This window comes from Periplaneta americana, chromosome 11 (genome assembly GCF_040183065.1).
Source record: "Periplaneta americana isolate PAMFEO1 chromosome 11, P.americana_PAMFEO1_priV1, whole genome shotgun sequence".
Taxonomy (NCBI): domain Eukaryota; kingdom Metazoa; phylum Arthropoda; class Insecta; order Blattodea; family Blattidae; genus Periplaneta; species Periplaneta americana.
The window spans coordinates 163,731,144-163,755,109 of NC_091127.1; the positions used below are offsets into that span (position 1 = coordinate 163,731,144).

The 23,966-nt window shown below is 35.7% G+C and overlaps 1 protein-coding gene across 2 annotated transcripts in view; it reads right to left on the bottom strand.

The window, feature by feature from the left end:
* Window positions 1–2,485: 2,485 nt before the first annotated feature.
* The window catches only part of LOC138709548 (inositol 2-dehydrogenase-like), a 35,282-nt gene continuing 13,801 nt past the window's right edge, over window positions 2,486–23,966 (bottom strand). Inside the window, exons 3-8 of one of the 2 annotated variants that reach the window (XM_069840399.1) lie at window positions 20,454–20,616; window positions 16,543–16,722; window positions 14,997–15,124; window positions 8,580–8,803; window positions 5,329–5,503; window positions 2,486–2,753 (exon numbers count right to left, since the gene is read on the bottom strand). In XM_069840399.1, coding sequence (XP_069696500.1) covers window positions 2,617–2,753; window positions 5,329–5,503; window positions 8,580–8,803; window positions 14,997–15,124; window positions 16,543–16,722; window positions 20,454–20,616 — 1,007 coding nt within the window. In that variant the 3' untranslated portion in view covers window positions 2,486–2,616. The remainder of the gene's footprint in view (window positions 2,754–5,328; window positions 5,504–8,579; window positions 8,804–14,996; window positions 15,125–16,542; window positions 16,723–20,453; window positions 20,617–23,966) is intronic. The other variant, XM_069840400.1, reaches the window with a different exon arrangement.

Genomic DNA, 23,966 nt, shown 5'->3' on the forward strand with positions numbered 1-23,966 from the left:
AAATCGAAAATTACCAGAAAAATTTCGGCTACAGATTTATTATCAGTATAGATTAAATAAATTACTAAAAAGGCATATTATTTGCAATCTTTATGACGTCACCACATGGTCAAGTAAGAAGTGCGAAGTTGCAGAAAAGTGGAGAAATACACAAAGTATCAGATGGTAACAGAGGTCGAGAACTTAGAATTGGAAGGCAGAAGGAGCAAGAGAAGAACGGCGAATCAACGAAAGAAGAGAGTGGGGAAAGGGGGAAGTGAAAGAAGTGCGGGGAGTAGAAGGGGAAGTTTAGAGAGGTTTAATCGAGTTAGGAGGTGGAACGAGGGGGCAGTAGGAAAGGAAAAAGGATATAAAATCTGAGTAAAATTATGTATTACTGGGGTGAAATAATAGCAGGGTAATTATATAATGTAAAAATTGATTTGAACGGATACACTTTATCAAGGTTATGGAATTGCTTGGTTTAAGACCAAGTTGTAACTCAAGTGAAACCAATGTTCTAGGAGACGAGCGCTAATGTGATTGCGTTAACATTCTTTCGACGGTGAATTTAATAGTACGTTATGTTTTTTCTGAAATTGTCAACAAGGGTTAGGTCTTCTATAGTTACTAAGTTTAAATGTAATTATGTTATGTCCAGGAGAAATTGTTTAGTTAGTTATGAGAAAGGTGGGAGTGAAGTTTAATGAGAAAATTAGTACAGGGACATCATTTTATTTTTACTTCAATTTTTATTGTACCTGAGTTTTTGAATGTACTTCACTCCCACCCCTTCTACTAAGGAACTTCCAACTCCACACAGAACCAAGACCGCAGGTAGTAAGCAGTACTGAGTTACTGAGTATAGTACGTTCCAGAAATATGTTCGCGTTTTCCAGTGACGAAAACTTCCAATATTGAATCATATTTTCGCACAGGTACTGTCCGTTTGCCTACGTCGCATCCCGATTTCCCCCATCTGCTTCTGCTCGCCCCTCTGTAAAAGCTGAGCTGTCTTAGCCCTTTTCTGAAAACATTAATTTCTCTTAGGAATTGGAAGTTTACGTAATATTATACAGCTGTTTAATTTAACTTAAATAAAAGGGCCTCGTTAAGTAATTAACTGTCACGTGATTTCCTCCCTTTCTACAATCTTGCGGCATAACCACTTGGACGGACAGTAGATAGCATGTCTGAGTAATTTTATATTTTCGGGTCGGGCAGAAGTGAAGATTGAATTTACAGTACGTAGAGTAGGTACAGAATTATTTCAACATGAGTTACTAGTACGAAGGACGAAACTGGCAATTGGAATTAGATGCAATAGTCTATAGTGCGATAATATGCACAAAAGAACTGAAGCCTGTATCGAAATGAACGACCACTATTTTCAAAATTGTGTTTAAATATTCATATTATGACCATGTATTGTGAGTCCCTATCACCACGGCATGGCGCGTCCTCAGGTTGCGGATCGAGGAGACGGCCTCCAGATATGGAGGGTAGCTGTGAATATATTGAATAAGCAGTCGCGGACAGCCGATGAGGGGTGGTCTTCCAGCTTGGGGGTTGGGCGAAGGGCTAACAACCCTTCACCATAAAAAACAGCTTGTTACGAATCCTTCAAATAAGCCTCAGAATGGGACTGATTCTTTGGCACGACCAAAGCAAAGGAATGCATATAGAGTGTTCGTTGGGAGGGAAAAAGACCTTTAGGGAGGCCGAGACGTAGATGGGAAGATAATATTAAAATGGATTTGAGGGAGGTGGGCGTTGATGATAGAGAATGGATTAATTTTGCTCAGGATAGGGACCAATGGCGGGCTTATGTGAGGGCTGCAATGAACCTCCGGGTTCCTTAAAAGCCAGTAAGTAAGTAAGTAAGTATTCATATTATGATTATTTTTCAATTTAACTTCTTTCTCTATATTGTACGCTAATGTGCTGTAGACAGTATAATATACACTGCATAATGAGTACATTCGCATGGATAACTCAGTTCGTGAGTAAAAACACTTATTCTTAATACAGTACTGTACTTTCATTAAAGAAAAACCTAATGAAAATTATCAAACTCAAAATCGCGATATTTCCTAGTTTACGTAAATGGATGAACTACTTTTCTTCCTTCCTATACCTAGTAGAGTGATTTGTGTTTTACGTCAGAATCATCGAATTCCAGTCTTGGAAGGGGGAGCAAGGGGTGTTTCCGGTTCTCTAAAGGTATAGACAGGTTAATATTAAAAATGCTAGTAAAAATAAAATAATGTCCCTGTATAAATAGCTATTAATGTAGATGAGAATAAGAGAAATGAAGTAGATTAATGAAATGTGATAAATTAGGAGCGATAAATGAAAGTCAAAGTTAAGAGTAGGTGTTAAGGTTACGATTCGTCTTTGTTTTAAGCTGTAGGCCTAAATAGTGTAATGAAGGGAGTAGTGACCAGAATACAGAAACGTGAAGGGTCAGCAGGAACGAATATATTCAGAGAAATATAGGCTTACATCATATCACATCCCATTTGCAATCATAGCAAAAAATACTTTGTTTTATTCAAATAATTCATTTTGAGTTACAAAGGTTACAAAACTTGAGTATGCAGTAGCCCGCTATAACATTTTTTAGATCGTGTTCAACTACAGTTTAGTTTGTTCATACTCAGGTCCCCATTCTATATCCACAAAATGCCCTGTTTTTGCAGAATCTGCACAAGCTGTGGCGATCTTGATCACTGCCATTGCCTCAGACCCAGTCGTAGCCATTTTTGCTTTTCCTGGAACAATTATTCAATTTTATTCTCTTGTTGATTAGTGAGAATGTTCTAAAGCTCTAATTTTTTATTATTCGTGGTTTTATTCAACATAACAAAAGTGTTTTTTATTTGTTGAATTTCAAATCTTTTTTTAGATGTATTAGTGTTTTGCGTTTCACGAAAATATGATTAATAAATCTATGTCAAGAAAGACAGAGGGAATCCGAATGATTTCATGTTTGTTAATTTGCAATTGACAGACAATTTGGGCATAGCCAGTTTATTTAACTTTTGTTAATGTAAACTAGTAATTAAAAATAGTGCGTAAAAGTTTAAATATATCTGAAGTACATTTATATGATATCATTATTCAGATATGGAAAATTGAAATTTATAGATCTTACTATGGTAATGTTGGACCCACTACATAACAATTTTATTTAGAAATCTTCTCACCATTCGTGAGCTGCCACAAGGGACAAAGAGTACTTAACCATATAAATGTTTACAAGTTCATTGAACCATTGATTTTGTTTTGACAATGAAACTCTTACAAGTACATAGCTGCAAATACATTTTGTGATTAGTGGAAATATACCTAGTTTTAGAGAGGCAAGTGTTACAAAAAAGTGAAGAATGCTAATGAACTTGGTTTGATTTAGAATATACGTGATGCTTTAGTAGAGCAATTGATCCTTTCAATGTTGCTAGGTTACAATCGGAATAATAGATGTAGGTATTCCAAGCCTCTTAAACACATCTTTCATGAAGAGAGTAGCGGTACCTCTTGCTCCAACCAGAAGTCCGACCACTTCATGCTCTTCTAGCTGGCACTTTTGGAGGTAATAGGGAATGGTAGGGTTATAGATATTCTTTTTTTCCTTATCCACTTCTGATGGCTGTTCCTCATTCGTTTCGAAACGCACAGTGGGATCAATTATGAATCCAGATCTTGTAGATTCCTTGAAAGCTATTATATCTATGCGCCGTGTACTGCCAGTGACGGAGAGACCTTATACTTCTTCAAAGGTGTTGTAATCGGCATCTTTAAGGGCAGTGGCTATAATTGATCGTACTTGGTGGTGTCTAGCGTTTCGCAGAGCTTCGCCGTGCGGACAGGATCCCAGGACGTGTGCAAGAGTTTCAACCTCGTTGTGGCAATGCCTACAACGGTTGTCCTGAGATTTTCCCGGCACAGCACGTACTGCAGCAACATTTCCAACAATTTTAATGCCATCGCGCCATTCGCTGTTGGAGAGTCCTTCGTGTTTACAAATCCATTTGTTGGCACCAGGATATCGTTTAAATAAAACTACGCCTTTCCCTTTCTGTGACTGACGACACCAAATTCTGTGTTTCTCAGAAGGTTACGAATCTTTGTAGCACTTAAGAAATGAAATAAGGCATTTTCTGGAACAGTGTTCAGAGATTGGGCACATCTAATGCTCTCTTCATGAACCTGACGTGTTTGTATGATGTATGGGTTTTGAGATTTGTGTAAACATCGAAGGGCATTAGTTTGTTGTAATAGTGCTTCCAATTTTGTTCGAAAAATTCCTAGTCCTTTGTACTTCCTGGGACTATAGACCATTGCATAAGGAAGTAACAACAATAAAGTTGAAATTCAACTAAGTATTATGAATGTAAATTTAGTGGCGTAAGTGATAGACTAAATTTATTTGAAGTAAATATGACCTATTGCTTCATAAAGAGCAAAATAATCACAATAAAATATGAATCTTATAGCCTACACCGTGTTTTATAAAGATTTGAGGAGTTACAAAACTTTATTGGAAGCAAAACTGTTGAACTTATGTTAATGAAACCAATCCAGAACGAACAAGGAACTCAATGAGCTTTTTTTGGCACCTACAAATGTTCGAGGCTCAATCAATATTCGATCCGGTGCTATGGATTGAGCCTTGGCGTAGCTCAGTGGTTACGGTTACAGCGCCCAGTAGGTAGAACTGGGGATCCCCGGGTTCGATCCCCGGCGCTGGAGCGAATTTTTCTCCATTAATAACTAATGGTAAACATAACAAATAATTCTGTAGGACCAAAAATTAATCTTTACGTACATCTTTACCCGGCCCCGGAACAATTTTTCTCTTGAAATTAAACAAATCTGCTTTACAGGGAGCTTTACCTGAAAGACTAGATTTGCATAATATATACGTCACAGTGTACGTTGACAGAAAACCACAATTTCAAGTCACACAGAGATTGTGTGCACTCGATGTGGGTCTCTGGCGTTTCGTCAGCCCACGCGAGTTGTGTGGATATAAGGGGAAAAGTTGAGACGGTGTCGGGTGGAGTTTCCGGGTAGCTCAGTTGGTAGAGCGCTGGTACGTTCAACCAGAGGTCCCGGGATCGATACCCGGCCCCGGAACAATTTTTCCCTTGAAATTATTCAAATCTGCTTTACAGGGAAATTAACCTGAAAGACTAGATTAGCATGATAAAATGTCTCGCCCATTAGTATTATTATAAAATATATTGAACATGCAGCAAACGTCCTGATGGATTGTTTCACACATTTCTATTACATTGAAATTGTGTGTGGAAAGAATGTGAATATATTAGTGCAGCAATTCACCTTGCAACACGTCCAAGAAATGTTCCATTTCATTGGCGTATGCCGTGTTGTACCGGGCTGGGAAAGAATAGAAATTGGGAACAGTGACGGATCCTTGCAGTCCTGATGTTTGACTTGTAACACCAGGCATTGGTCTTTCATTTGCACACGAAATAATTCCTCGTGGTCCAAAAACCTGTTAAAATTAAGAAATAATATATTTGAAAATATTGTATATCTCTAAAAAAAAGTTTTCAACTTCTAAATTAGTAATATTAGTGTCCCTGGGAAACGCCAAGAATTCTGACAATTCATTGTCAGCTTTCTCTCAGTTTATTTATTTATTTATTTGTTTGTTTCTTTTGTTTTGTTTTATTTATTTATTTATTTACTTACCATAATTTATATACAAATTTATATAATAATACAGAACAGAACATACAATACAGAATAATACATCAGACTGCAGAATATAATTACAACAATAGAAATAAAATAATAAAATCAATATAAAAAGAGGATACAATAATATTAACAAAATTTGGGGGCCGAATGAGCAGCGCTCGTGTTCGGTCGCAGTTCACGTTAAAGAGGAATATAGAAAATAAAATAGAATAAGAACTAAAATTAAAATTATAGCTACAGTGAAATTATATAATATAATATAGGGTATTAATATAAGAGGAATATAGAAAATAGATAAAATAGGAACTAAAATTAAAATTACAGCAGCAATGAAATTATATAATATAATATTAACATAGAAAAGAATAATATCGTACGTGAATAAAGTAGAACAATTTATGAAAAAAAAATATTCCGAAATTATATAATACAAATATAAATATAGGCTGATTAATTCATACACATATGCTATAAATTTATTTAATCAAATTGAAGAAATTAGCACGTTTCTAATTTTCTTGTTATATGTTAGTGGGTTACATGTTAGAAGTTCTGGGTGGAATTATTTAGTTAAAGAATTATACAATCGAGGGCCAAAATTAATGCTATGCTTTAGACCAGCAGATGTGAGACATTTAGGTTCTATTAATGTTGAAAAATGCGCTTGCTTTGACATCACTGGACTAGAATGATAAAATTCCACGCAGCTCGAGTCCATGAAGAGTCAATACGTCTCTTACATTCGTATATTCAGTAGAACGGAAGTCATTTTGAAAATTGTACACCATAATTTGTCAACAATTGAAATTGTTTTTTTCATTTATGTATTTTAATAAAGGTTTAAAACACTGATCATTCTTTCGTTTAATAACTCTGGCGGCGAGGGGAGAGGGTTTCCAAATCATCTGTACGGCACCGGGAAAGGTTCTTTCTCATGAGGATGAACATCATTTCAAAAAATTATCCAAAATAATTAATTTTTCGATAGACTCGTTACTTATGAAATACCTTGTATTAGTCTCCTTTCATTTGTAGAGAATACTTGACAATTCACTAGTAAGTTACAAATACTAACACTTTTGAGGAATACAATCATGAAACTTCATTGGTAATTTGTAAATATGGAGTCTTTAGTGGAACAGAAAGGATCGATTTCTAAAACGAGGGCTGGACCACGACCATGGCTTTAAACCGCGTTTGGATTTATAAAACGAAATCTTTTTCATTTTTCTCAGCCATGGCTCGAAACCATGGTCTGAAACAGAGACCACGGCTGGGGTAGGTTTAAAACACAGCTTCATGTATACAAGATGGAGGAAGCAGATCAGCTGGATGACTATGAAAGGAAAATTTGGACTATGAATATTAAATCCCAGATTAGAATGATGAGAAACAGGAATAATCCTTTGTAACTATAACGACGACAATTTGAGACGAATATTTCGATTTTCGAAGGAATCAATGCAAATTTAGCAAGAATGCTAAATAATAATCTGCAACGAAATGCAAGACACGGCGGGTTATCAGTTTTTTTTAAACCTCTTGTTGCTTTCAGGGAAGTAAGATATAATAATTTACATTAATTATACCTTTATGCCTATAAGACGATAGAACTTAATTCTTAGTCTTTACAGAGTTTTGGACATTTCATTTAATACTCGAAAATGTTGTGGGCCTACAAGAATATGAAGCAAACGTGATTTTGTCTTCTTATTTTAAGTTTTATGCTACTAGGGTATTCCACGTAGTATTATATGTGAAAATAGAACCTTACTACATTTTAGTTTCAATTGAAATTTTAATCCAGTTAATATTTAGGTCATTAATTCCTTAGAACCGGGTTTTCAGGTAGTTGATGTTGGTAGTAGTTGTAAACAAATGATAAACTACAATATAAACGCTCGGTTTGTGCTAATTATTTGGGCAATATAATTCTGGTACCAAAAAATCCGTTCCCTATTAAATATCTAAGTAATGCTAGTATTTAAACGTACATATTATATTCTGTAAATTAGTAAATATAACAATACCTTAGCTGAGAAAAAAAAAGAATGTGACTTACTGCAATTCAATAAAAATATTAATCCTGATGTTCATTTCTTTCTAATATCGATTTTTTACAAGAATAAAAATCGATAGCAAGCTGCGTTGCCACATATAAAACACATTAACCTCGGTTTCTTCTCAAGCCGCGTCTCGACTTCGTTTTAGAAATCGCATAAGGATTCAGACCTCGATCGCGGTTTAAAAGCCGAGGTTTGGAAGTACCAAAAAATCCGTTCCCTATTAAATATCTAAGTAATGCTAGTATTTAAACGTACATATTATATTCTGTAAATTAGTAAATATAACAATACCTTAGCTGAGAAAAAAAAAGAATGTGACTTACAGCAATTCAATAAAAATATTAATCCTGATGTTCATTTCTTTCTAATATCGATTTTTTACAAGAATAAAAATCGATAGTAAGCTGCGTTGCCACATATAAAACACATGAACCTCGGTTTCTTCTCAAGCCGCGTCTCGACTTCGTTTTAGAAATCGCATAAGGATTCAGACCTCGATCGCGGTTTAAAAGCCGAGGTTTGGAACCACGATTTAGTCCGTGTTTTAGAAATCGACTCAAACTCTAGTAATTTTACTAGTTACTAGAGAATTTACTTGTAATGTACAACACCATACCTTTGTGGAATACGCCCCATACATACATCATTGAGGCACACAGAAGACAAGAGATGGAATAATTCTCATTCTTTTCTACTTTGACACTAGGAGGAGATGACTTGGCCAAAACAATACTTCAGTCCCAAGAAAGACCCGGCACTCAGTTTCAATTTCGCGTGTGTGACGTACGCATACTTGTTTACCTCTAGACGCTGGTCGTAGCCATAGGGTGAGTAGCGGCACCAGTCCAGGACTCCCAGAGTGCCGCTTGGGAAGTTGAAAATGATGGCCACTGTATCGTGGTCACCCATCGCGGCAATCTCAGGGATATGCGCTTGCGCGGAGGCTGCCACTCGGGTGGGGTACTCCCCCAGGATCCAGCACATGACGTCGATGTCATGCACGACGCTGTCGTGGAATATGCCGCCTGGGAATTACGAGATCACATACAGTGATGCTCAGTAAAACCAATTTATCTTACAGTAGCACTTACATTGACATTTGGAACATATTGGAATCGATTTTGTGTCCCATGTAACTTCGTTGCTCAGCTTCCCCATTTCTCTGCAGTGGTAAGGTCGATATAATGAAGAGATTTCTCAGCATTGGAGAAGAATACATTTTTTTTATTATCAAACTCTAAGCGTACTCTACTGCAGCCGTGGCGAAAATGCGACTCACGAGCACATTGTGGCTCACAATTATAGCTATGCATTTCCTTTGATTCCTACCTTCCCCAACCCCCAGCCTCTCACTCACTGGAGTCAAACTCCGTTCTATTTGTATTTGTCTCTGACCTGCAAGTGGCGTATCGTCGCAATGTCTCTCTCGAAACCATGTACCTCTATAAAAACGAAAGTTTCAAGTAGGGTGGGAGGACGCATTTTTTGCTGCCAATATGATGAGAATATTAAATGTACAGGGACATCATTTTATTTTTACTTCAATTTTTATTGTACCTGCGTTTCTAAATGTACTTGACTCCCACCCCTTTCACTAATGTCCTTGCTAACGTCAGTCACACAAACTTACTGCCGCTGTTGCTAGCAGTGAAATAAACAGTACAGAGTACAGTGTGTTTCAGAAATATGTTGCATTTCCTATAGGAGAAAGAGCTTATATTATTGAAGTTTATTTTCACACAGGTATGGTGTGTAGCATAACTGAATTTATCTGTGTGGACTGAGCAAAAGTGAGGATTAGAGTTACCGAAAGTACGGTACCCTATAATATGGTGCGGTACTTAACAGCATTATTTAAACAAGAGTTATGTTTTACTGTTTATAGCTATGAAGGACGATTATGGAAACTGGAATTACAATATAACCGAATGTGAACAACAGTTTTTTTTTTCACAATTTCCTGATTATATCATTACGGAATATTTTCGTAGAAATGTCATTAACCTGATAGGTAAATTTAGAGCAACAGGGTGTACAGAAAGGAAGAAAAGTGTAATATGGCCAACAAAGGTGACAGAAGATGCTGTAGAAGATGCAAGAGAAAGGATGCAGCGAGATCCTAATAAGTCGGTCAAGAAGTTAGCTGTAGAAATTGGGGTTTCTTACGGAAGTGCTCACAAAATTCTCAGGAATAAATTAGGGTAGTAATATGCGGAATAAAGTAGACATTACATAATGAATATAACCGCCTGAAGAGTTGAGTTAGTGAAAAAAATTGTTACTATTCTACTGTTTTTTGATAAAATACTGTAGCCTAAAAGTAATAATCAAACTGAAAATCGTAATACTGTATTTCCCTGCAACATAAATGGATACACTACTTTTCTCTCCTATAACTAGTAAAATGATTTGTTTACATATTGCACTAGTAACACCAAACTCCTGTAATGGAAGGGGGTAACAGTGTTTCCGAGTATAGCCAGGTTAATGTTAAAAATGTTGGTAAAAATAAAGTGATGTCTCTGTATGATTTGTTCACAAGTATTACGAGAAACGGTTGTATAATATAAAACAGCATTAATCTATAAGTTACCACATGTTACAGATGAAACATTAAAAGGTTAAGTGTTATTATTATTATTATTATTATTATTATTATTATTATTATTATTATTATTATTATCATTATTATTATTATTATTATTATTATCATCATCAACATGATCATTATTATTATCATCATCATCATGATCATTATTATTATCATCATCATCATCTCTGTATGTCGATCCTTTTTTCAGCAGATGTACGAATAATGCTGTTAGATCTTCAATTTAAACTCACAGATTTACAACGTGATGTTAAATGAAAGCTAGATGTAACGACTTGACAAATGTTGAACTTTTCAAATCTTTGCCAAAAAATAAATATCCCAACCTTCGTTCTTTCGCTTGCTCTGTTGAAGCCATGTTCGCTACGACTTACGTTTGTGAAAAATTATTTTCAACAATGAAAATAGTAAAAACCAAATTTAGATCACGACTGAGAGACAAATACCTTCGTGATCAACTACGACTGGCAGTAAGTGACATAATTCCTGATTTTGAAACTCTGTCGCAGACATTCTGAAGACAGTTAATTTTAGGTTGTGACAATGTGTCCTATGTTTTCTTGTTCATTTCTTTCTTCGTTACACGTACTAAACATTAGTTTGTAGCCTTGTACTGTATAAAATTATATTTAAGTGCTTGACGTAAGGAAAAAGTAAAACCGCTAATAAGTCAGACAGTTGCTTCACTTCCCCTTCGGGTGTCCGCCTCCCTCCATAGGTGCTATGCACGTTGCAGGTTACACAGTGGCTCGGCGCACGATAGCATTTTCGCCACGGCTGCTCTACTGATATCAGCATTTGGTTCAGCATTAGTGTTCGTTGTTCGTGCATATGAAAAGAACCACTTAGCGGTTTATAGTCAGATGTAATCTTTTAAAAAACAGAGGAACTATTGCAACTGGAGAATTTTTTATGCTTTTGGTATGATCACATCCTAAGCAATAAACATTGAGATTGTTGTTGCTGCTGCTGCTGCTGATGGTTGTGGTGATAGTCATTATCAGGGAACGGATTTATATGGACTAAAAATATATGAAATATGTAAATATATATGTAGTTATTTTTACCAAAATATGGAATTAAATATGGATTTTTACCAAAATATGGAATTAAATATGGACTTAAAATTATAAAAAAATGACTATGTACGTTAAATATTGGTACATTTTAATCAAACTAAACAAAAAATATAATGGACGTACCTTATCTTCCAATGTAGTTTCAACAAAACACAATTTTTATTGTCTGTTACCATAACAATAGGTTACAAACATTTCTTTCAAGTGCTGAAAAGTGAATCTTCTTCTATTGTCTCTGAGGATAGATTTATACTGACTAAAAGAGCGTTCGACGTCACAAGAAGTAACTGGTACATAATTCAATTTCACAATGTCTGCTGGGGATAAGTCCAAGTTAATCTTCACTGTTGATTCACCACTCATCACAGCAACAACCTTTTGTAGTTCTTCATATCCAGGGTTTTTTGAAAGTACAGTGTCCACCTTAGCTCTTACTGCATCTGCAACTTTACCTCTACCACGATTCAGTTGTTCCACAGTACTATTTATAATTTCAAAACTTTCAGATAGTGAAAGGTGCCTATTTTGGAGACTTTTGAGCGTTTTTATGATGCATGAAAATGTATGCTGAATGTGAGCTAAGTCATTCTTCACACTTATGTCACAGGTAACTGTTTTCGCAGTATCAATTGAGACTGCATCTTCAGAGTCCAATGCAAGGAGAACATTGTTAATAGAGTCTATATGTTCGGCATAATATTCAACTGCTTCTAGCCATGTACCCCATCTAGTTAAAATTGGCTTTGGTGGCAATGGAATTTCAGGGTACATTTCTTTCAACACGTTAACTCTACTGGGAGCTTTGAGAAATACTTTTTTCACTGATGAAATCAACAAATCTACTTTAGGGAAATTGTCTCTGACCACTTCTGCCACACGATGAAATGCATGCGCCACACAAGTAAAATGAGTCAATTTAGGATATACAACAGATAATGCTTGTCCAGCTTTGACCATATAAGGGGCAGCATCGCTAATAAAGAATAACACATTATCGTACATAATACCCTTTGGCCACAGGATACCCATAGCTTCGTTGAACAGTTTAACTATAGTTTTGTTATTGCACTTTTCTAGAACATCACAATGTAAAAGAATTCGTTCAGAATATTGTTCACTTAACAAACCGATAACTACATTACCAACAAGTCTACCTTCTTTGTCGGGAGTCTCATCAATGGAAACCCAAATTGAACTATCTTTAATTTCATCTCTTATCTTCTGTATTGTCTCATCGTAGATGGATGGAGCATACGTCTTCCTAAGTGTTGACTCATCCGGGATTGTATGTTGAGTATATTTTTCAAGGAATTCCCTGAAGACCTTATTCTTTAGTTTGTAGAGAGGAATATCAGCAGAGATGAGAGAACGGCACAGGTCGATGTTAAACTCAGATCTTACATTCGATGTTGTTGGTTGTGTTAAAAACAATTGTCTCTGCTTGGAATTTAGTTGTTTGTTGGCCTGATGTTTACTAGTTGTAATGTGTTGTTGCACCAGGAACTTTTGTGTAGATGATACTGCACAATGACACAAATTACAAAATAATATTTTATTGTCAGTTGATAAACCATCTTCTTTAAATTCTGAAATGTAACTTGTTAGTTTTGATTTTAAATTGACTGAATGACGTACTTTTGGCATATTTACCGTCTTTATAGTATGATTTACAAAACTGAACCCATGTGTACTCTGACTGGCATTTAACTGTTGAGCTGCACAACTGAAGTCTGTTAAAAATTTTAAATTAAATTAATACAGTTTTGTAACTTACTTTCCCATTGTTGATAGGACTGCTAATTTTCAAATAACTCTGATGTTAAAGGGATTACTGAACATGTGTTTAAATCTCTATTGTTGAAATGTATTTTTAAAAGTTAATGGAATTTTGTTTTGTTTTATTGTTAAACCTAATATAATATGGACTGTTTTATATGAAATATGGAAAATATATGGAAATTAACGAAAATATGTACTAAACTCTAAAATATGGAAAAATATGGAAAATAAAAGTAGGATTTTTCAACCCTACACATTGTGAAACATAAAGATAATGCAAAATATAAATTATATTAGCTTTATAAGTAAATATGTATTTACATATAAATCCTTTCCCTGGTCATTATCATAGATAGGAAGTTCGTACCAAAATAGTAGATTTCAGTAGAGTACAGCGAGGAGTATAGATGTCACCCGCGTCCAGTTCACATAAACAACGCATAGTATCATTTTGTGGAGCTGTGTACAGTCGTGAATAGTTTGAAGAATGTTGTTAATTTATATTAATAGTTTAGGTTCTGAACAAAGTGAGCTATTCTGTTATTTTTGTATTATTTGCGAAATGTTAATATTGTGCATGATTCAAAAAAATTAAACTCATCTGTTATCAAACAATTATGCAAACAGGAGTGTGTAACACGTTTATTTTTTCCTCGATTATTCTTCGTTAAATGATAGTTGAAACACAAGTTTATTTACCAGCCGTCAATACTTGTTTGTTTTGCGGTCTGTTGACGTCTGCTGTGCTACTATGCGTTCGGTTGCGTTACACTCAAAGTTCATTCAACGTCAGAATTGCGATACGAACTTCCTAGCTGACATTACAATAGAAATGAAAAATTTTCTTGACAACAATTATGGGTTTAATATTATGTGTCACATACGAGATACACTATTAGATTTACAAAGTAGCTGTTCATCAGATGATAGTAAGAAATACTGTGTCATATTTCAGATTTGCTCCAGTAACGTCTTGTGATGTAGAACGAATATTTTCAGAGTACAAATATTGTTTTTTTTTTCTGAACATAAAATAAGTATTTCTTTTGATAAAATGAAAATGTTCATTGTTATTTGTTATAATGAGGCTAGAATCATAATTTTATACTTTGTATGTTCTTTTTTTATATGTATGGATAAATTATGTTAGTTTGGGAGTTACGAAATTTATAATTACAAATTATCGATTTTTTAATATTATTCGTTTATTGTTTTCTTGTTCTAAGGCCGTGGACGATTGAAGCACAATTTTGGTTACCACGCAGTTGTACATATTTATCGTTCTGGTTCATTGACATTGAGAGCTGTGCTATTACTTTTCATTCGGTAGAGATATAGTCCATTACACAACACAGAACTGCACGTACTGTATTCTTCACCTGAAATAATTAGGAACATTAAATCCAGACGTTTGAGATGGGCAGGGCATGTAGCATGTAGCACATACGGGCGAATCCAGAAATGTATATTGAGTGGAGGGAAAGAGACCTTTGGGAAGAAAATATTAAAATGGATCTGAGGGAAGTGGGATATGATAATAGAGACTGGATTAATCTTGCTCAGGATAGGGACCAATGGCGGGCTTATGTGAGGGCGGCAATGAACCTCCGGGTTCCTTAAAAGTAAGTAAGTAAGTAAGAGATATATTCCAAGCTCACATAACTTAACAGTTTCGCTACCAACTTCCTAGCTCTGGTCATTATAATGATGATGATGCTATTAGTTTCAGTCATTAAAGGTAGTGCTCACCAGAAGACTTGAGGTACTCCAGGGATGCTAACGGCGAACTCCTACTACAGATCTTGATGATTTGCACATGTCCAACTTCTCCGGACCTCACACGCTCCCTTATGTGACTGTATGAAGGATCGAATCGCCTAAGAACAAAAAAGCTCAGTTTTTTGTGGTACATGACATTGCAAGCATCCAAAGAAATATAAATTGTTCAAATGCAGTTTCTTACAATAATAATTATGCTAATATCAACTACTAGGTTATTTTTAACGTCGATGGAATTGGTGGTAGCGAGCTGGTATTAAGCGAGATGAGGCCGACAATTTTATTCGTCTTACGGTTGGGGAAAACCTCGGAAAAATTCTACGCGGTAATCAGCTCAAGCGGGAATTGAATCCACGCTCAAGCGCAACCCCGGATCAACAGGCAAACACGCTACAGCCTGAGCTACGCCTTTGGCTTTTAGTTATTAGGGTTATTACTAAGGTTTGGATAAAGTATCTGTATCAGGATAGACATCCTTGGTTTCGTTTACAAACATTAACTAGTTGTCACGTGTCCCCCAGCCGACAGTAGTGACGACATACTCGTAAATTCAGTTCCTATCGGCTGTACCACAGTATAATTATTAGTGAAAGGGGGTAGTGTTCTGAAGTAAGTCAAGGTCCTGTTCTATAGAGCTATACAGCCTATCCTGATGCAGCTACTTTATCCGAACCTTATTTATTACTAGCTATGTGTCAAAGTTAATTGATGCATTTTTATTATTCAATTACCGAAAACATAAACATTTCAAGTTGCTGCTTACAATCTTCACATTTTACATTAAAATAATACCTAAAGAAAATCTGTATAATACAGTATCTCATAACAGTTCCTACATTTTCGTATCTTCATTCAATAGTTGGCCGTCGGAAGATATCATTCCAGAATTCATTTTCGGCTGTTTCTGACAGATAGTAGCTGATTTCTTAATATCAGACATTTTATTCACTCTAATGGGAACTTTATTGTCTCGATACGAAGTAGAGCAGTATTTTGTTTTTGGGACAAAGACAGATGAAGTTCAGGCCACCTATATACTAGTAAGCAATAACCAACCTTTCTTTTCACTTTCATAGACAAACTGGTTAAATGTAGACGCTATGAACGAGGAGAAGTTTCTACTGAGATGTATGACTTTTTTTTATAGTGATGACCACCATAATTTAAAATTTAACACATCTGTTTCTTGCACCTTCTGCTTAATGAAATTCCCAATAAAACAAAATATGCGCATTGCGCGAAACAGATGACATCCAATTGTTGTGGACTCGGGATCTTTCTGCACTCAATCAGTAATTCAAACCCATCCCATCTCACCTCACCTCACCTCACCCCATCCCATTCCACCCCATCCCACCCCAACCCACCCCACCCCACCCCATCCCATTCCATCCCATCATCAGTTCATACAATCCATTTCATTCATCAATCAGTGTACCTATTCAACAAATCCTCCTGCTATCAACTTATCTATCATCTAGGCTACTTTTTCTCTTGGTCTCACCAAAATACATACTTGTTGAAAGCACAGAAGAGAGGTTGGTTCTCCTTTTCGGAGATTCTGTAGCAGTTCTCAGTGCTGGCATTGTTCTCTGCTATGGGCTTCTCACAGAACACGGCTTTCCCATGTGACAAAGCCCCTGTGACAATTTCCTCGTGAGTGAACGTAGGGGAAGCCACTATTACAGCATCAACCCTTAGAAACAGTCAAAAGAGTTATCAATTTTCACTTCCTTGTTTATTATAATTTTGTTCACGTCTGTCCATAATGTCATGCTTCATTCTCTCTTATAAAAAAACAAACGAAGTAAACCAGAAGAACAACCAGAGTAATTATTAAAATACAAGTCCACAAAACGCTCATAACTTATAGTAAAGCAGTTAAACTACCAACCGCAATCTGCATAGGCCTACAACCTTTAACCCTTAAATTGGCAAAGCTTCATTTCTCACACTAGTTTATTAAACCTTGTCGGACCGTGAAGAAAACAACTATCGCAATGTCCATATTTTGTATATTGTACAATATTATAGTATTGTGAAATTTTAATTTTCTTACCAATTTTTTTCTATTGTTCTATTAAAACTAGTGGCTTGTGCAGCAAATACTGCTGCAAACTGAGTTCGTTAGACGTTCAAATAAAAATTTTTCAGATTTATTTTCAATGAAGAATACTTGTCTTTTTGATAGTTATTTGCTTCCATAATAATGAAACATACTCCCTCTGAATGGATTTTTTTAGGCCAAATTGTTTCTCTTGAACCTATCCAACTTCAGTTTTTGAGTTTCAACGCGAAAACGCAATATCAATGTCAGGACGATAGCAGTAGCTATTTCAGGTCATTGTGGATTGTAGGAAAAAGTTAAAAAAATGTCAGGTTTGCTAAACTTTTGAACAATAGCATTTTCGTATAGCTGCTGCATGTACAACTTGAAATGTAGAGCGTAAAATAATTTTATCCTACTAAGAAATCTTGCTGAAATGATCTGGAGACTACAAAATTTTCTAGGCCTCTTATTTTATCAGTAAGTAATACCTTTTGATCTTTCCTTAGGAACTGTAATTTTTGCGCTCTCTCGAGCCAATACTGAAGGCAATGACACATATCAATATCTACACTACACCGCCATTACTTACTTACTTACTTACTGGCTTTTAAGGAACCCGGAGGCTCATTGCCGCCCTCACATAAGCCCGCCATTGGTCCCTATCCTGAGCTACAACCCAACCCCACTGGTTTAATAAGTATAACAATATTTGATTTTTAATAACAATATTATTATCTTACTTAAGTTTTGTAGTTATATATAGCAGTCACTCAGTAAATTATAGAAATGAAGATCTAAATTAAGATATTCTCTACATTTACTTACATAATCTCAAAACGTTTCACTTTCATGTCATCAATATAGCATCAACATTATGTACAATTAATGAAGAATAGACGCATCATGATATTAACTATAATAATATTTAATTTCTAATGGTAATAATGTCATCAAACCACCTCAAGTTTCGTAGATTTGAATATCCAATACACAGCTGTACTCACAAAATTATACACTGCAGAATCAGTTTTTAATAACAAATTGAATTGAGCTCTAAATATGTCGGCAATCCTGCAGGTCATGGCCTTCGTGTAATATCCTATTGTTTATTGTAGTGTGTGTTTTGTTCTGAAATTCAATCAAGTCGGCCGTGATTCAATAACATTAGTTCTCAAAACTGACAACAGATGGATTTTGGAAAATAGGAAAATTATGTAGGAAAATTGACATTTCACTGAAACCTACTACTTTTCCGGAAAACTTTGGATGCCAGGCATGAAAATGAGGGGTCACTCATTAAAATCCGTTCAGCCGTTTTCCCGTAACTTCCATTACCAGTTCAAATTATATATATATATATATATATATATATATATATATATATGATATATATATATGATATATGATATGATATATGATATATTTGGTCACAGCACTTCTTTACATGTAATGGTGTACCTCACATTTCTGTATCCGGTGCCACCATTAACACTTACATTAACACATATTTGCAGTACATGTCTACACAACTTCTACCAATTAAACTATGTACTTTTTTTTATTATTACTTGTTCAATCTCCCTTTCAGTATTTCTCCTACATTTCGTTTGCTATTCTCTATTTGATCATTAATCGTAATATATCTAAATTTATATATGCCTTTCAAACCCCCTTTTTCCTCTAACTACTATTCACTAAGATTTCAATTTCACTTATTCTCTACAAATTATCATATTGAATTATTTGCCTTACTTGTTCTTTGACCTTATCTCCTATCTGTCTCTTATATTCATTTACTGTTCCAACGTTCAAATGTCAGTACTAATTTTATGCTGTCACTTGTTCATTTCTTTTAACCCTTTTTCACTTTTCACTCATTCATATTTGCGCTCACTTTCAACTTTCTCTCTATTCCACTTACACCTAAACCTTTCACAATACTCTCACTTCCTATAAATCTTATATTTCTCTCTACACATCAGCTTATACACTTTCTCGCTCCCCTATACTTCTCTATCATTTACAATTACAATTACCCTTTACTAGCACTTTTTGATCATATCCCCACATTTATTAATCATATCTATTAACATTGCTATATCCTCAGCTGTCGCAGGTTCTGACCTTTCTTTACTGCTTGTCTCTGCTTTATTTCTATCTCTGTCTTTCTTTCTATTTCCTTCTTCTTCTTCTTCTTATTCTATTCCTCTTTTATTCCCCCCACGCTTTCACTTCCACATCCTAGATTTCCACTCACACTCGCACCCTTAATCTTTTCACTACTTTCTTCCCTATCACTTCCTGACTCTTGGTTTCTCTTTTTATCCACACTCGCCTTTTTTTTAACACCTGTGTTTCTTGTTCCGTTATTGTCAGCATTCCTTCTGGAGTGCGCTAACCTTACTGCCATCGTATGGAGACTAGGAATCTGCTTACGCTGCTTGATCACGTTACACTTATCTTCTCGATGTGTCATCACCTCTACACTTCCTCGTACGTCAGCATGTGGGTTTCTGAACTCACTACTATTCGCTCCTGTTACCATGTGATCTGCGACAATGACTTGTTCCGTCCTTGAAGTTGGGATGATTTTCTTCTGCTCCTTCCCTTCGCTCATGTAGCAAACGTCGACTTTGTCCTCTTTCGTTCTTCTCGTTAGTCCCAATTCTGGATGATCTTCATTCCTCAGGTAGAACTCCAGATCATACCATTTTCCGTTCACTTTCAATTTATCTTCGCACATTTTAGCAAAGTGACCCTTCGCCCTCGCTGCTTTCATATAAGGTAGTAGTCGTTTTCTTCTATTTCTTACTTCAAATGACATATCTGTTTCCACCCTCAAATTATATATATAGATAAATAGCCTATTAACCTGTTGTATCCTATAGGATACTTTGTCAAATTAAAGGTTAACATGCATATTGCGTGTGTAGAATCTTCGGGTATTTCATTGGGCCGAGACTGTTTTTGAGTTTCTGCTTCTATCATAGGCCTGTGTTATAGATGGCTTGTGTTCATGTAAAGATTTAGATTAGTTAAATGTTTATGATATTGGTGAGTAAGGCAGTGATGAATCATGGTATGCAAATTTCCAATCGGCATTTGCTTCTATGACGGAGGAAAACCATGAAAAACCCCATTCAGATTGGCCGGTAACAGGGTTTTAACCTGGGACCTCCGAATGCGAGTCTCAAACGTTTCCTCGCTGGTCGTATTCTTTTAAGTGCTAAAATATTATGGTGTGAAACTGAACTTCAAGATTTTAACTACAATTTAATGACTCTCCTTCAAGACTTTTAACTACAAATTTTCAGAATTGTCTGGGAATAGAGAGCGACAAAATGAATTTTTTATGAACGAAATATACGCTTTCTTACCTGGGATCCTTAAATACTCTATCTTTGTCTTTGCTTGCAAGGAATTTGACGTCGTCGAGCTTCCAGTATCTTCTCACATCTTCCCACTTTTTCTCCAGATCGTCCACAATGTACAGAAGTAGCACCCGAGGATTACACACCAAATTTCTCAGATGAATGGAACCTAAATATACCGGAAAAACCAGTGAAAGTTAGGTTTGCTAAGTGAAAAATAGGTGGTTTTGAGTTATTGACCTAGATATAAATAAAAAAATGTACTTCTTCAGGCGGTATAGAGGGCATATCTCTATCCTACTCCATAATGATGTAGAGTGTCAGATTTCTAGCCTATCATAATGATACTGATCCTCATTTAAAACTTCGCTTTTGCTCTACTGAAAACTTACAATTTATGACTTATGCCCTTTTACCTTATACCATGCAATGACAGAGCTTCTAGGAAGTTGAGTTAACCCTTAAATTGGCAAAATTTCATTTCTCACACTAGTTTATTAAACCGTTATTCATAGATTTCAAAAAGGCGTATGACTCGGTTAAGAGAGAAGTTTTATATAATATTCTTATTGAATTTGGTAGTCCCAAGAAACTAGTTCGATTAATTAAAATGTGTCTTAGTGAAACTTACAGCAGAGTTCGTATAGGCCAGTTTCTATCTGATGCTTTTCCAATTCACAGCGGGCTAAAGCAGGGAGATGCACTATCACCTTTACTTTTTAACTTTGCTCTAGAATATGCCATTAGGAAAGTTCAGGATAATAGACAGGGTTTGGAATTGAACGGGTTACATCAGCTTCTTGTCTATGCGGATGACGTGAATATGTTAGGAGAAAATCAACAAACGATTAGGGAAAACGCGGAAATTCTACTTGAAGCAAGTAAAGAGATAGGGTTGGAAGTAAATCCCGAAGAGACTAAGTATATGATTATGTCTCGTGATCAGAATATTGTACGAAATGGAACTATAAAAGTTGGAGATTTATCCTTCGAAGAGGTGGAAAAATTCAAATATCTTGGAGCAACAGTAACAAATGTAAATGACACTCGGGAGGAAATTAAACGCAGAATAAATATGGGAAATGCCAGTTATTATTCGGTTGAGAAGCTTTTGTCATCTAGTCTGCTGTCAAAAAATCTGAAAGTTAGAATTTATTAAACAGTTATATTGCCGGTTGTTCTGTATGGCTGTGAAACTTGGGACTCTCACTTTGAGAGAGGAACAGAGATTAAGGGTTTTTGAGAATAAGGTTCTTAGGAAAATGTTTGGGGCTAATAGGGATAAAGTTACAGGAGAATGGAGAAAGTTACACAACGCAGAGCTGCACGCATTGTATTGTTCACCTGACATAATTAGGAACATTAAATCCAGGCGTTTGAGATGGGCAGGGCATGTAGCACGTATGGGCGAATCCAGAAGTGCATATAGAGTATTAGTTGGGAGGCCGAGACGTAGATGGGAGGATAATATTAAAATGGATTTGAGGGAGGTGGGATATGATGGTAGGGATTGGATTAATCTTGCTCAGGATAGGGACCAATGGCGGGCTTATGTGAGGGCGGCAATGAACGTCCGGGTTCCTTAAAAGCCAGTAAGTAAGTTTATTAAACCGTGTCGGACTGTAAAGAAAACAACTATCGCAATGTACATATTTTATACGTTGTACAGTATTACAGTATTGTGAAATTTTAATTTTCCTGCCAAATTTTTTCTATTGTTCTATTAAAATTATAGCACATAGCCTATTAACCTGTCGTATCCTATAGGATACATTGTCAATTTAAGGGTTAAGGACTCGATAAGGGCGATTGTGGTCACGACAATGGATATTACGTAGAGGTACTCACGGAGTCGCAGTTTAACTTATTAGAGAAATGGAATATGGAGATAAACGAGAATATAGGTTGTGTTTTTAGAACCGATACTAAACAATTTGATAAGGGGCCCGCTAGTTTCACGGTCATACGTGTTGACCATTAGTCCACAACGGTGGACTGTACTAGTTTAGTAGTGTTTTAGTGTAGTAGTGTTATAGTAGTATATAGTGTTAGTATTATTTTTATGGAACTAATTCAGCCTTGAAAATATCCAACCCATTCTGGTCTGTTTACGTGTTAGTTAACTGTTGTTATGTGCATATGTTACCTGATAATTAATAACGTTATCAGTTACCTGCTATGTATGTACATTTCTCTGTGTGTTTATGTTTTACACAAATAGCACAAACGCTGTTGTAAATTATTTGATATTTCGTCGCCAAAGCTGAGATTCGATTCTCATCATATCTTATGGTAAACATAGCGGTTGAGGGCAGGTTTTATCGATTATTCAATTTCTTCTGTATCGTCCTACAATCACCTGTAATGTTTCTCAATGTTTCATGCAGTTCAAAACATACGTTAAATATTTTCTATAACAAAATACTACATTTTTAGCTCCGGTGTTCTTTTGCGTCGGGGTTGATGACCATATTGGCTGCCGATTGACAAGATCGACACTTGCTCAGAGATGAAAACGAACGGTGATTGTAATTAACTGGTGCAAGAAAATCGAGAGAAACTTGCTCCAGCACTGTTTTTCCTCAATACAGATTTCATTTGGACCTGCAGGGATTTGAACCCTGTGCTGTAATACTTTAAGTTAAGTAAATAATTAGTAGATACTATAATTTTAATGTGGTACACACTTTATTATAATTAGGCCTCCACTTTACAAATAGATTGTAGATAGGTCGATGAATTAGTGAATGCAAATGAATTTGGAAGGAAGGAATTGTGTTCACTTGTTCACTTATCTTCTCATCTACGTCTCGGCCTCCCTAAAGGTCTTTTTCCCTCTGGCCTCCCAATTAACACACTATATGCATTTCTGGATTCGTCCATATGTGCTACATGCCCTGCCCATCTCAAACCTCTGGATTTAAGGTTCCTAATTATGTCAGGTGAAGAATACAATGCGTGCAGTTCTGTGTTGTGTAACTTTCTCCATTCTCCTGCAACTTCATCCCTCTTAGCCCCAAATATTTTCCTAAGCACCTTATTCTCAAACACCCTTAACCTATGTTCCTCTTTCAAAGTGAGAGTCCAAGTTTCACAACCATAAAGAACAACCGGTAATATAACTGTTTTATAAATTCTAACTTTCAGATTTTTTGACAGCAGACTAGATGATAAAAGCTTCTCAACCGAATAATAACAGGCATTTCCATATTTATTCTGTGCTTAATTTCCTCCCGAGTATCATTTATATTTGTTACTGTTGCTGCAAGATATTTGAACTTCTCCACCTCTTCAAAAGATAAATTTCCAATTTTTATACTTCCATTTCGTACAATATTCTCGTCAAGAGACATAATCATATTCTTTGTCTTTTCGGGATTTGCTTCCAAACCTATCTCTTTACTTGCTTCCAGTAAAATTCCCGTATTTTCCCTAATCGTTTGTGGATTTTCTCCTAACATATTCACGTCATCCGCATAGACAAGCAGCTGATGTAACCCGTTCAATTCCAAACCCTCT